At 42.0% G+C, this 14,140-nt stretch overlaps 1 protein-coding gene across 1 annotated transcript; it reads left to right on the plus strand.

The window, feature by feature from the left end:
• The first annotated feature begins 3,270 nt into the window (after window positions 1-3,270).
• On the plus strand, window positions 3,271-5,061 carry LOC138877536 (uncharacterized). Its single transcript, XM_070157150.1, has 4 exons — window positions 3,271-3,303; window positions 3,396-3,616; window positions 3,734-4,886; window positions 5,044-5,061. Exons 1-4 carry the CDS (start codon window positions 3,271-3,273, stop codon window positions 5,059-5,061), a joined length of 1,425 nt encoding a protein of 474 aa, XP_070013251.1.
• The last annotated feature ends 9,079 nt before the right edge of the window (window positions 5,062-14,140 follow it).

Consider the following 14,140-nt stretch of genomic DNA (forward strand, 5'->3'; position numbering starts at 1 on the left):
AGTGAAGTAAGGGAGTATTTACCTACTTTTTTCGTCCAAGTTTATTTATCCACTATACTAAAAATAAATGTTCATTTTTACTTGTCCATTTTGGAAAATTAATGAATAATTTATCATTTTATATTTATTTTACCCTTAATAGAAGTACTTTTCAATTTATTTTTCAATATTTAATAAACATGAGTAATATAATAAAATTACAATGTTATTAATTATTTTTAAGGGGTGTGCCACGATAGCGAACAAATAAACTTGGATGGAGGGAGCAGTAAATACGTACTCGCAAAATGTAGTGAGAATAATAAAAGTTATAGCTACTTATGATTAAGTGATAGTAGTTTATTAGTTAACACACATGTTATGCATTAATTGATGGGGTATAAATATTGAGTGTAGATAAGTTTTAATTGTGATAATATTAATTCACATCAGGTATTTATACCAACTCATATCAGTTTACTATGATTAAGTGATTTGATAGTGTGAGAATATATTAGTTAATCATGATTAAATGTAATAGTCTGATAATAGGTGAATTTAGCTATATTCAGGCCCTAAATAACCGCCTTCTTGCATAGTTTTGATAATAAAAGTGATAACAAAATGCTCTTATTAGTGCTTTTCATGACTTGCAGGTTATATAAGACTAGGGAAGGCTAGGGAGTACTTTTGGAGTCAAAAATTGAAGAAAGAGAGGTCATCCGTGAAATATCCCAAGTGAACCACGCAAAAACAGGCTGAAGAATCAGAGAAATGATTCTGCCGCGGTTCCACCGCGACCGCGGCAGAACCGCGATGAAGACTGCTCGCGGACAGAAGGAGATTCAGAGGAGCTGTTTGGCCGCGGTTCCACCGCGACCGCGGCAGGCGCGAGAAAGTACAGGGACTAAAGTGCAAAACACGGGATTTTTAGCCCAAAACCCTATTTTAAACATTAGACTTCGCCAAAAGGAGGCATGTACTGATTTTTAGAGTTTCTTAGGAAGGAAAACCATTGTGAGAGATCACCTAAAACATCTTTCTTCTTTTCTTTGATTTTTATTGCTAGTTTATGATGAATTTTATCTTAGTTTGTTTACCCATAGTTATGAGTAGCTAAATCATTTGTCTAAGGTTTTGATGGAACCTATTGGGGGATGAACTTCTTGTTTATGTGAATACAAATTGCTAGTTTCAATCTTTATTTGTTCAACTATGTTCTTGTTGTAGTTAATTGACAGGATCCTCAATTAGTTGTGCCTATTTAGTGTGCATAACTCGGGAGAGAGTGCATATTTAGGTTATTGTTGAACAACACTACTCCCAAAGTATAAGAGGAATCTATAACTGTGGGTTTAAAGGCGGGATTAGGGATAACGAAGCCTTGAGTGCAATCTGAACTGAACTGTGTTAATTAAAGCTAGCTAATGTATCTCGGGAGAGTGCATTGAGTATATTACTGTGATTACTCGGGAGAGATTTGCGGTAAGATGAACGTTCATGATTGACAGAGGTGTGTTGGTAAATTTGTATGAAGCATAAACAGAAGGGATTTCATCATTGAGGGAAGTCATTACCTTAGCGTTTTCTCATTATTGTTTACAACCTTAGCATCCTTAATTTGCAGTTGTTTATTTACTTGCAATTTTAGTTATTAAAGACACCATCAACTGTGATTCAACGTTTGGGAAATTGGTTCTCAAGAGTTTAGTGGGTCTAAAGATAGTGATTGATAGGTTAACTCTCTGTGGATTCGACCCTGGGCGTAATACTCGAGTTATATTTGCAACGTTCGTAGAGTCCTTTTTAGAGAGCATAGTTGGGCGTGATCAAATTTTGGCGTCGTTGCCGGGGACTTAACGGAATTATCAATTACCATCGATAGAAATACAAAAATTCTTAGGGAAGTCAGTTTACTTTACACCAAATTTTTGATTGAAATTTTTGACGGTTGTTGACGGGGTTGCTCAGGTGTATGCCAAGAAACTCTATGAGGACTGGATAACTACTTGAAGGACTCTCAGACCCCGAGAAAACATTCCGGATATTGAACCGTACCAACAAAAGACTTCAACAACCTCATCAAATACACAAACTCGAAATTGACATGGGTGACGCAGACAACGCCGACGGAAACGTCAGAGATATGGCACCTCCTGTGCCTGAGGCTGCACTATATGACTGGGCACAACCCACAGCTGACAATCTGGCCACTGCCATTGTTGTGCCCGCGATACAAGCTGAATCTTTCCAAATCACGAACAATATGCTGCACTTGTTGCAAAACAAGGGACTATTTTCTGGGACACCAGCCGAAGATCCTCAGCAGCACTTGAAGAACTTCCTGTCGATTTGCAAAACTCAAAGGCAACCCAACGTAACTCCGGAAGCAATCAGGTTGATATTATTTCCATTCTCGGTGACAGGAGCTGCTCAAGTCTGGCTAAACTCACTCCCCATAAACTCTATAGAAACTTGGGATGAGTTAGTCATGCAATTTCACATCAAGTTCCACCCGCCCAACAAAACAGCTCAACAAATTGATGAGATCGTGAGTTTTAAACAGAAACCAATTGAGACATTGCATGAGACATGGAGCCGGTTTAAAGGAATGTTGGTTGTATGTCCACACCATGGTATTCCAGATCAGATGTTGGGACAACGGTTTTACATGGGACTGTCAGATAGCATGAAGAATATTGTAGATGCCTCAGCTGGTGGGGCATTTTTGAGCAAAACTTGGAGAGAAGGTCAGAGTCTGCTTGACAAAATGGCTCAAAATTCGGGGTGGACGACGAGGAATGCACCCATCACTCCAGTGGTGCACTCAGTGCCTTTTGACCCATCAAATTCTATGGCTGAAAATGTGGCGACGCTCTTGACACAGATGAGCATACTCACCAAAAAGGTGGAGGAATCAGGGCAGAAACAACAAGTGCACATTGTAGATACTACCAATAGGGGCTTGTGCACATCTTGCATCAGTCAGCCAATGGGTAATCCTTGGAATGCAGAACATGATCATCATCAGCAGCACCTTGAAGACATGAACTATGTGTCAAACTATGGAGGCCAGAGACAGGACAATCAAAACTGGGGTCAGCAAACTCAGCAGCCATACAGACCACCTCAGCCACAGTACAACGCTGGAAACATGGGAGGTATGAGACCCCCAACAATATGGCACCTTATCCAAGGTCACATGGGTACAACAATCAACAGCAAGGGTATCCCCCACCTCAGCAACAGCAGGGTGGAAGGCAAGAAGAAGGGTTCACTAGACTTGAAGCAATGATACAACAGGTTATAGGATCCAATGCAAAGGTAAATGAAAGAGTAGATGCACATGACGCAACGATCAAAAATATTGAGTGCAATTGGGCCAAATTTCAATGTCTCTGAACATTCGTCCTCAGGGGACGCTACCTGCAGATACCCAAATCAATCCTAAAGATCAGGGCCCGAAGCAGCTGATGGCGGTGAGTCTCCGTAATGGCAGGGATCTTGATGTAGAGCAGGAGAGAGCTCGTGACAATATACAGGCTGAGACACTCATTCAGGTACCCATTGATCTAGATGATTCCACAAGGCTGACAAATGTGACAATCCAGCCTGCTCAGGAAGAAAAGAATACTCAGTAGGAGATCGAGAAAGTTGTTGAAGCAGTTGAAGAGCCGGTAGTAGAGATAGTAGCTGAGAAAGAAAAGTCCCAAGTGATTGGGAAGAAAAGACCTCCTGCTCCATTTCCATAAAGGTTGGCCAAGCATCAAAAGGAGGAGCAGTACAAAAAGTTCTTTGAGATGCTCAAGCAAATTCAGGTTAATATTCCATTGATTAAAGCTTTAAAGGAGATGCCTGGATACGCAAAAATGATGAAAGACTTAATGTCCCGGAAATTTGACTTCCAAGACTTGGCCACGGTGACACTTACTCAGACGTACAGTGTAGTGGTAACTAGACCTGTTGCTGAAAAGCTCTCTGATCCAGGGAGTTTTACTATTCCATGCACTATTGGAAACTTTGCTTTTGTGAAAGCACTCTGTGATTTAGGGGCTAGCATTAATCTTATGCCCCTGGTCATTTACAAAAGGTTGGGCATTGGGAGACCTAGACCCACCTCTATGTTGTTGCAGCTGGCTGACAGGACTATGAAGCGTCCATTTGGGATCCTTGATGATGTACTTATTCAGGTGGGGAAATTCGTGTTCCCTACAGATTTTGTGATATTGGATTGCAAAGTGGATGAAGAAATTCCTACCATCTTAGGAAGACCATTCTTGGCCACAGGGAGAGCTCTTATTGATTGTGAGACCGGGGAACTTAAGATGAGGCTCAATGACGAAGAGATTATATTCAATGTGCAGAAATCTATGAGGCGACCAAGTGAGTTCACCAATTGCTCTCTTATTGATGCCGTGGATGTAATCGTACAGTCTAATGATGAAGTGTTGACGGTTGAGGATCCCCTCGCTGCATGTTTGACGAATTTGGAGGAAGTGAATGGTGAGGACTTGGCGGAATGGGTGTTGGCACTGGAAGGTAGAGGGTCTTGGGAAAGAAATCTAGAGTTTGAGCCCCTACACTTAGAAAAGAGGGAGACTCCTCCAGCTAAGCCATCCATTGAAGAACCACCGAAGCTGGAACTAAAGCCATTGCCAGCCCACCTCAGGTATGAATTTCTGGGACCTGACTCCACTCTACCTGTTATTATCTCATCTAGTTTGTTAGATGTGCATGTCCAACAGCTTCTACAGGTATTGAAGGAGTGCAAAACTGCCATTGGGTGGACCATGGCAGACATCAAGGGGATCAACCCCGCTTACTGCATGCATAAGATTCTGCTGGAAGAGGGTCACAAACCTTCCAGGGAACATCAGAGGAGGCTGAACCCAAATATGAAGGAAGTGGTGAAGAAGGAGATGATAAAGTGGTTAGATGCGAGAATTATTTTCCCAATCTCTGACAGCAGCTGGGTTAGCCCAGTTCAATGTATGCCTAAAAAGGGTGGCATGACGGTTGTGAAGAATGACAACAATGAACTAATCTCAACGAGAATCGTCACAGGATGGAGAATTTGCATAGATTATCGAAAGTTGAATCTAGCCACCCGGAAAGACCACTTCTCACTTCCCTTCATCGATCAGGTGCTGGATAGATTGGCAGGGAGGTCACACTTTTGTTTTCTGGATGGGTACTCAAGGTACAATCAGATTTCCATTGCACCTGAGGACCGAGAGAAGACCTCCTTCACATGCCCTTATGGCATTTATGCCTTTAGGAGGATGCCCTTTGGCCTATGCAATGCACCCGCCACATTCCAACGGTGCATGATGGCCATATTCACTGACATGGTTGAGGATATAATGGAGGTGTTCATGGATGACTTCTCAGTGGTGGGAAGTTCATTTGATGAGTGCCTGGTGAATCTGACGCGTGTGCTGAAACGGTGCATCGAGACTAATCTGGTGCTGAACTGGGAGAAGTGCCATTTCATGGTACAAGAAGGCATAGTCTTGGGGCACCGGGTGTCAAGCAAGGGAATAGAAGTAGATCGAGCAAAGGTTGATGTAATAGCAAAGTTGCCTCCACCAACTTCGGTCAAAGCAATTAGAAGTTTTCTTGGACATGCCGGTTTCTACCGGCGGTTCATAAAAGACTTCTCCAAAATCACCAAACCTCTCTGTAAGTTATTAGAGAAAGATCACCCGTTTGTATTTTCTGATGATTGCAGGGTAGCGTTTGAGGAGTTGAAGCAGAGGCTGGTCACAACACCCATCATTGTTGCCCCCAACTGGGAGCAACCATTCGAACTAATGTGTGACGCTAGTGACTACACAGTGGGGGCAGTGCTGGGCCAGCGGAAAGACAAATTGATGCACCCAATCTACTATGCCAGCAGAACGCTGAGTGGAGCCCAGTTGAACTATACAGTGACTGAAAAGGAGATGCTAGCTGTGGTGTTCGCATTCGACAAGTTCCGACCCTACCTGATAGGATCAAAGGTAATCATCTACACTGACCATGCTGCTCTCAGGTACTTAATAGAAAAGAAAGACTCTAAGCCACGCCTGATTCGTTGGGTGTTGCTGCTGCAAGAGTTCGATCTTGAAATATGTGACCGCAAGGGCACTGAGAATCAAGTCGCTGATCACCTATCACGACTTGAGGGAGCTGAAAATGCAATTGAAGTTGAGGAAATTCTGGAAACTTTTTCGGACGAGCAACTGCTCGCCACCACTCATCAGGAAGCGCCATGGTATGCAGACTTGGCCAATTACCTGGCCAGTGGTATAGTTCCTCACGACCTTTCATCGGTCCAGAGGAAACGATTTTTTCGTGAAAGCCGCTTGTACTATTGGGATGAGCCCTATCTCTTTCGAATATGCCTGGATAACATGATCCGGAGATGCGTCTCCGAGATAGAACAATCTTCTATTTTGTAGGCTTGTCATGCATCGACTTATGGTGGACACTTTGGAGGGATCAGGACAGCAGCAAAGGTGCTAGAAGCCGGATTTTTCTGGCCGACTGTGTTTAAAGATGCTCACTCATGGGTGAAGGGTTGTAATGAATGTCAACACACCAAGAACATTTCCCGGCGCCACGAGATGCCCATGAACCCAATTCAGGAGATAGAAGTGTTCGACGTCTGGGGGATTGATTTCATGGGTCCCTTCGTCAGCTCCTATGGCAATAAGTACATCCTTGTTGCTGTAGACTATGTGTCCAAGTGGGTGGAAGCTGTAGCGTTGCCCACCAATGATGCGAAAGTGGTGGTGGGGTTTCTAAAGAAGAACATATTCACCCGCTTTGGGACACCACGTGCGATTATCAGCGACGGAGGCACTCACTTCTGCAATAGAGCCTTCGAGAAGTTGCTTATAAAATACGATGTGCTCCACAAGGTGGCTACTCCATACCACCCGCAGACTAGTGGACAGGTTGAGGTATCCAACAGGGAAATCAAGAGTGTGTTAACGAAAACTGTGAACGCCACAAGAACTGATTGGGCAAGGAAGCTAGATGATGCACTTTGGGCCTACAGAACAGCTTTCAAGACACCAATTGGTATGTCACCATACAAGTTAGTGTTTGGGAAGGCATGTCACCTACCTATAGAAGTTGAGCATAAAGCGTGGTGGGCACTGAAACAACTAAACTTAGACATGGAAGCTGCGGGCACGTCAAGAGTCACAGAATTGCATGAGCTCGAGGAGTTCAGGTATCTTGCTTTTGAGAGCACAAGGCTGTACAAAGAGAGAATGAAGAGGCTACACGATCAGAACATTGTTGAGCGAAATTTCAAACCTGGGGACATGATATTGTTATACAACTCAAGACTGAGGTTGTTCCCGGGTAAGCTGAAGTCACGATGGTCTGGACCATTTCGAGTAGTTGAAGTTTTCTAGTCAGGAGCAGTTGATGTTGCCACTGAGAATGACTCTCGTACATTTAGAGTCAATGGTTAGAGATTGAAGTTGTATGTGGGTATGAGCGAGCCCAAGGAAGGGTATGAACTGCAGTTGACTGAACCACGGAGGTCGAGCGAGCCTTAACTGCACTCATCTGGGTCGTGCCGCGACGTTAAATCAGGCGCTGCATGGGAGGCAACCCATGAAATTGTTGTAAGTGTAACTCTTCTTAAAAAAAAAGGCGTCAGAATCAGAGATGGGCTCAGACCGCGGTTCCACCGCGATCGCGGTCAAACCGCGGTCCTGACCCTTCTCTGAACCCAGGCCATCGTGGTTGCACCACGACCACGGTAAAACCATAGTCAAGAGGGCCGTCTGAACTTGGTCTACCGCGGTCCTACCGCGACCGCGGCAGAACCGCGGCAGACGCAGACGGGGTCCAGGTAAGTTTGTTTTAATTTTTTTTTCCTTTTCCCCTTTACCCAAAATACCCCCCACCTACCATTAAACCCTCCCCCACCTGCCCAAAACCACCAAACCCCCCCCCCACTCCTTTTTCTATAATTTCTCTCTAACCTCTCTCTATCTTCTCTCTTCTCCTCTCATCTTCACAAAACTTTATTATCATCCTCCCCTACTTTCCACCTTCACCACCCACTTTCCCTCAACCAAACAAGTAAGTTTCTCTTTCTCTATCTCTATTTCATCTTCTAACTTAGTGTAAATTTGGTCTAAACTTATTTAGTTAAACCCTAGGTAGGAATAGTGCAGATTTCCTTTCAATTTTTGCTTCTTCTCTTTTTATTTTTATTTTTTTATTGTTGTATTTGCTTCTTGTGGATTTATTTGGTGCTAAAATGGTTGGGTCTTTCTTCTACTTCGATTGTGGGGGTTGTTTAGATGCTTTGGAGGCCTAGAAATAATTTTTGCGGTGTACTTTGGTGGTGGGACCTTTTTGGCCGGAAATTTGGGGCCTGTGGTGCTATTTTGATGCATTTTGTGCCTCCCCTAGGTTGTGGTGGTATTGTATTTGGTGAATGGTGGTGTTATTTTTAACGTGACTCACTTAATAGAGTAAGTGTGGGGTGTTGTATGCTTGTGGGGCCATTATGGAGATTGTAACTTTGAACACATCACGAGTTGAGGGTTTGGCATAGTGTCTAAATGGAATAAATGGGAGATATTATTTGGTGCCATCGGGTGGTGAAGTCTGAGTAACCATCCGGCTGGTATATGTAGGATATATTTGATGGTTCTTCTGTATTCTTTGCAGTTCATATGGCTCGTAAGAAGCAAAAGAGATCGGCAGACACGTCCCAACAACCTACTTATGATGCTTCTAGGTTCGAATCCGAAGTGGCAGAGGACGACTTTCATGCCAAGGCCTCAAAGAGCTTCATCCCTAAAATACCGATTGACAGGGCAGCCCTCTGTGCAGAAAAGGAGGAGATATATGAGGAAATCCGGCGGAGGGAAATGGAGTTCTTATTTGATGAACCTGAAACGGTGAACAGGATGCTTGTACGGGATTTCTACGCGAACTGCCCAACTCATATGCTGCGGGAGGTGACTGTGCGAGGCACATGGGTAGATGCCTCAGTTGAAACTATTCGACAGGTATTACGGCTGCCCCGGTTTACTGGTGACATTGACTATTACCAGGATGCCCCAGGTGTCACTTGGGATACTATGACTGATGTACTATGCGCAGGGGGGCAACCAATCTGGATACGTGACCACATCACCCTGAACTCCAATTCGTTCACCCATTTGGCTAAGTGTTGGCTCACTGTCATTTGCAGCCGGTTCTTACCCTCAGGCAATACGACTGATGTGAACTTCCAAAGAGCCCTTTTGACGTGGTGCTTCGTCACAAAGAAAGATTTTGATGCGGCAAGGCTTATTGGTGACGAAATGATCATACGGTCCCCGCTGAGGTCAAAAGGATTCTACTTTCCCTCCCTGGTGACTACATTGTGCCTGCGGAAGAATGTCCCTACAAATCCTGCTGATGGAGAGTTGCCCCCTAAAGCAGCCTTCAAAACTTTGAGCATCAGAGTGGGCAGGGGTGCACACACCACTATTGAGATCGATGATGGGGATGATGACCCGGTTCCCATGGCACCATCCAGGAGATCCTATGACAGTGTCAGACCCTCTCGGCACCCCCATGCTGGGGCTGGCTTATCCAGATCACAGTCCACCCATCCTATGTTGTGTTTTATGGAGGAAGAGGTCGCCGATCTTCGCACCTCGGTGGAGGGCCTACACACGCGTATGGATGCCATGTCTCAGCGGCAGGCCAGGTCTGAGAGCCGGTTCATGTCCTGGTTCCGTGCTTTGGGGAGAGCTTGCCATGTGGACCCCAGCACAGTCTCCGACTCTGATTGAGTCTCAGGGAAGTCTTCTTACCCTTCTGCTCTTTACCTTCTTGATATGACATGGGGACATGCCATGACTTTAAGTGTGGGGTGGGAGACTTGCTTTAGTGATATGTGTACTGTACATAAACATTGTGTGTGTTGTAGCATGAAATTGATGTTGTTGTATACAATTGATATACTTATATAAGGAGTCTGTCTTGGCCCAACGACGGACACTTGTCGATGGGTCTCTTGAGGGTCCAAATTGGATATATAAAAAAAATAATAATAACAAAGGTAGAGGACTCTTCCTGAGGACGGACCACTTGGACAAGTACTCTTGAGGGAAGTAGTCCATGAAGATTTTTTTTTCTTTTTATTTATTTATTTTTTCCTTTTTAGGTAGTGTAGTAAGTCCCCCTTGGTTTCTCTTTTGGCCACGGTTCTTTTCCAATGGTTTTTATTGAACCGGGTTTGGTAGATTTTCCTTTTGTAGTTAGGACTAAGATGGGTAAAGGCTAGAATGCTACCCTGGGTATACACACCTGCAAACAACTAAAATGAACTTGAGAGTGTGACGTCTAGGCTCAGTTGTGGACTTGTAAATCTATGCCTTAATTTTGCACATCTTGCTTTGCTTGAACGCTCGTATGAGTATATTGATAAACTGATTCAGAACGAGTTACATGCTAAGTGTGTGTGAGATTTTACTTGCATTCTGTGCTTGCATGTGATACCTAGAACTTGCCCTGTGTGTTTGCAAAGCGAAATAGAAGCTGTTTGGTTTTAGAGATGATTGAGGCATTTCTTTGTGTAAGCCTATATATAATGGTGAATCCACCTGTCTATATTGCCATAGTTAACTCTTTTGAGCCTGAAGCCTGTTCTTTGATAACCCTATAATGACCTATATCCCTGTGTTTGAATAGCTGATTGTTTGAACCTATACCTCCGAGAAGCACTTGAATCACTAAGGAACATACAAAACTCAAAGTGTGAGGTGGTAGGGAGTTAGCGAAAAAAGGGGAATCAGGAATGAATCATTTGAATAGTGCACTGGCATTTAAAAAAAAACAATAAGCCAGTTGCACCTAAAGAAAAGTAGGGGTCACCTGTGAAACAAAAATGTGGAGGAATGATTAGGCTGAGCAGGGAAATTGAGATAAAAGGAAGTGTGTATTAAAAGTGCTTAAGGAGGTTAGTCACTACATCCAAATGTATCCTACCCGGCCCTTAGCCTACATTACAACCAAATAAAGACCTCTTGATCTTTGACTAAAACAGCTCGATTAGTAGAGTACTACACTATGGGCAAGCTTATGGTGTGTCTGTGTGGCATGTGAATGTTCTTTGCTGAGAGTGAGTGAATTCTTTCTATCTTCGGTTCCTTGTGTTTGAATTTTATGCGTGTGGAACTTCTCTCAGACTTTTGATGTGAGGGAATGTGACTTGGGAAGGAAAATTAATTCTTCACCTCTGTTAGAGTAACTAGAGTGAGCGCAAGTGTGTCATGGCAGTAGAGTCTGCATCTGGGGTATGACCGGCACATTGCTTAGGTTGTTCCGTCAAAATGGCGGGTGTGACATACTTGGGGTAATGCATCAAACGGTTAGGCTTAGAAGTGTGGTTTAGCTTGCTCGAGGACGAGCAAAGATTTAAGTGTGGGGTGTTGATAATAGGTGAATTTAACTATATTCAGGCCCTAAATAACCGCCTTCTTGCATAGTTTTGATAATAAAAGTGATAACAAAATGCTCTTATTAGTGCTTTTCATGACTTGCAGGTTATATATGACTAGGGAAGGCTAGGGAGTACTTTTGGAGTCAAAAATTGAAGAAAGAGAGGCCATCCGTGAAATATCCTAAGTGAACCACGCAAAAACAGGCTGAAGAATCAGAGAAATGATTCTGCCGCGGTTCCACCGCGACAGAACCGCGGTGAAGACTGCTCGCGGACAGAAGGAGATTCAGAGGAGCTGTTTGGCCGCGGTTCCACCGCGACCGCGGCAGAACCGCGACAGGCGCGAGAAAGTACAGGGACTAAAGTGCAAAACACGGGATTTTTAGCCCAAAACCCTATTTTAAACATTAGACTTCGCCAAAAGGAGGCATGTACTGATTTTTAGAGTTTCTTAGGAAGGAAAACCATTGTGAGAGATCACCCAAAACATCTTTCTTCTTTTCTTTGATTTTTATTGCTAGTTTATGATGAATCTTATCTTAGTTTGTTTACCCATAGTTATGAGTAGCTAAATCCTTTGTCTAAGGTTTTGATGGAACCTATTGGGGGATGAACTTCTTGTTTATGTGAATACAAATTGCTAGTTTCAATCTTTATTTGTTCAACTATGTTCTTGTTGTAGTTAATTGACAGGATCCTCAATTAGCTGTGCCTATTTAGTATGCATAACTCGGGAGAGAGTGCATATTTAGGTTATTGTTGAACAACACTACTCCCAAAGTATAAGAGAGATCTATAACTGGGGGTTTAAAGGGGGGATTAGGGATAACGAAGCCTTGAGTGCAATCTGAAGTGAACTGTGTTAATTAAAGCTAGCTAGTGTATCTGGGAGAGTGCATTGAGTATATTACTGTGATTACTCGGGAGAGATTTGCGGTAAGATGAACGTTCATGATTGATAGAGGTGTGTTGGTAAATTTGTATGAAGCATAAACAGAAGGGATTCCATCATTAGGGGAAGTCATTACCTTAGCGTTTTCTCATTATTGTTTACAACCTTAACATCCTTAATTTGCAGTTGTTTATTTACTTGCAATTTTAGTTATTAAAGACACCATCAACTGTGATTCAACGTTTGAGAAATTGGTTCTCAAGAGTTTAGTGGGTCTAAAGATAGTGATTGATAGGTTAACTCTCTGTGGATTCGACCCTGGGCGTAATACTCGGGTTATATTTGCAACGTGCGCAGAGTCCTTTTTAGAGGGCATAGTTGAGCGTGATCATAGTCTATTAGCAAACACATATTATGCATCTATTCGTACAGTGTAAATATAGAGTGCGGTTAAATTTTTACTGTGTTTATTTTAGCAATAAATTTTTTACTATGCTTATCCATAAAAACTTATTGTTGATCATTTTATGTTCATCGATATACGTCATAAAGATTTTAGGAAACTAGAGGGTCTCCTAACTTCAGTTGCCATCTGTGAACAGTCACGAGTTTGCAAGGAGATTCTCTAAATGATAGTGTATTAATTTTTTTATAAATATTTTGACCCTCCCATCTACACCACACACATTATTAAAATTAGGTGAAATTGAACCATTTGGTGATTTATACAGAGTGATGTTATATTCGGTGACTCTCCCATCTACACCACACACACATTAACTTTCTATCTGAGCCTCGCATCTATTCAGTGGCTATTAGTACCAAGAAAATAAGAAGGAAGAAATTATTCATGACAAAGAGCCACTTCAATTTGGTACGAATTTAATTTGACTATTGTACCAGCATTCGGACTTCAATTTCATCCATAGAAGCCAACGGGGTCCAATTCATGCGCTAATAACAAAATTGAGTATTATTAAGGGTGTTGTTGGATGATCAAGATTATCTTTCCTTATATTCGAGTGACATGACTAAAGAACTTTTTAAATAAAGAGCACTAATGTGAATTAGTTGAAAGTAGTCATAAATTTAGAAATACCAAATGCTTTAAAAGAAAAAATGCATAAATGGCAAAATCGAGCTTTGCCATTAGTGGGCGTTTGGACATAAGAATTGTAAAATTTCAAAAAAAATGAAAAAAAATTTCAAGTAAAAAAGGTATTTGAAATTTTGAGTTGTATTTGGACATGAATATAACTTTGGGTTGTTTTTGAAGTTTTGTGAGTGAAAATATTGAAAAACAATTTTTTAGAGTTTTTGAAATTTTCGAAAAATTTCAAAATGCATTTTCAAGTGAAAATTAGAAATTTTATGACCAAACGTTGATTTCGAAAAAAAGTAAAAATTTTCGAAAAAATGAGAAAAACTTCTTATGTCCAAACGGGCTTAAGTGGGCGTTTGGACATAAGAATTGTAAATTCTAAAAAAAGGTGAATTTTTTTTTCAAGTGAAAATGCTATTTGAAATTTTGAGTTGTGTTTGGACATGAATATAATTTTGGGTTGTTTTTGAAGTTTTATGAGTGATTTGAATGAAAATTTTGAAAAACAGGTTCTTGGAGTTTTTCAATTTTTCAAAATTTTTGAAATTCATCTTCAAGAGAAAATTGAAAATTTTATGCATAAATACTGATTTCGGGAAAAAGTAAATTTATTTTGGAAAAAGGGAAAATTTCTTATGTCCAAACAGGCTCAAAATTTCTTATGTCCATACAAAGAAGAGACACTCCAAGTGATTGCCCCATGAAATAGTAG

This window comes from Nicotiana sylvestris, chromosome 9 (genome assembly GCF_000393655.2).
Source record: "Nicotiana sylvestris chromosome 9, ASM39365v2, whole genome shotgun sequence".
In the NCBI taxonomy this organism is placed as follows: Eukaryota; Viridiplantae; Streptophyta; class Magnoliopsida; order Solanales; family Solanaceae; genus Nicotiana; species Nicotiana sylvestris.

Bases quoted from the DNA above. Each gene is read 5' to 3' on its own strand.
- LOC138877536 (XM_070157150.1), top strand. From the start codon at position 3,271: ATGATACAACAGGTTATAGGATCCAATGCAAAG. The intron at 3,304-3,395 runs GTAAATGAAAGA...ATTCGTCCTCAG, and splicing joins TTATAGGATCCAATGCAAAG to GGGACGCTACCTGCAGATAC. The intron at 3,617-3,733 runs GTAGGAGATCGA...ATTTCCATAAAG, and splicing joins CAGGAAGAAAAGAATACTCA to GTTGGCCAAGCATCAAAAGG.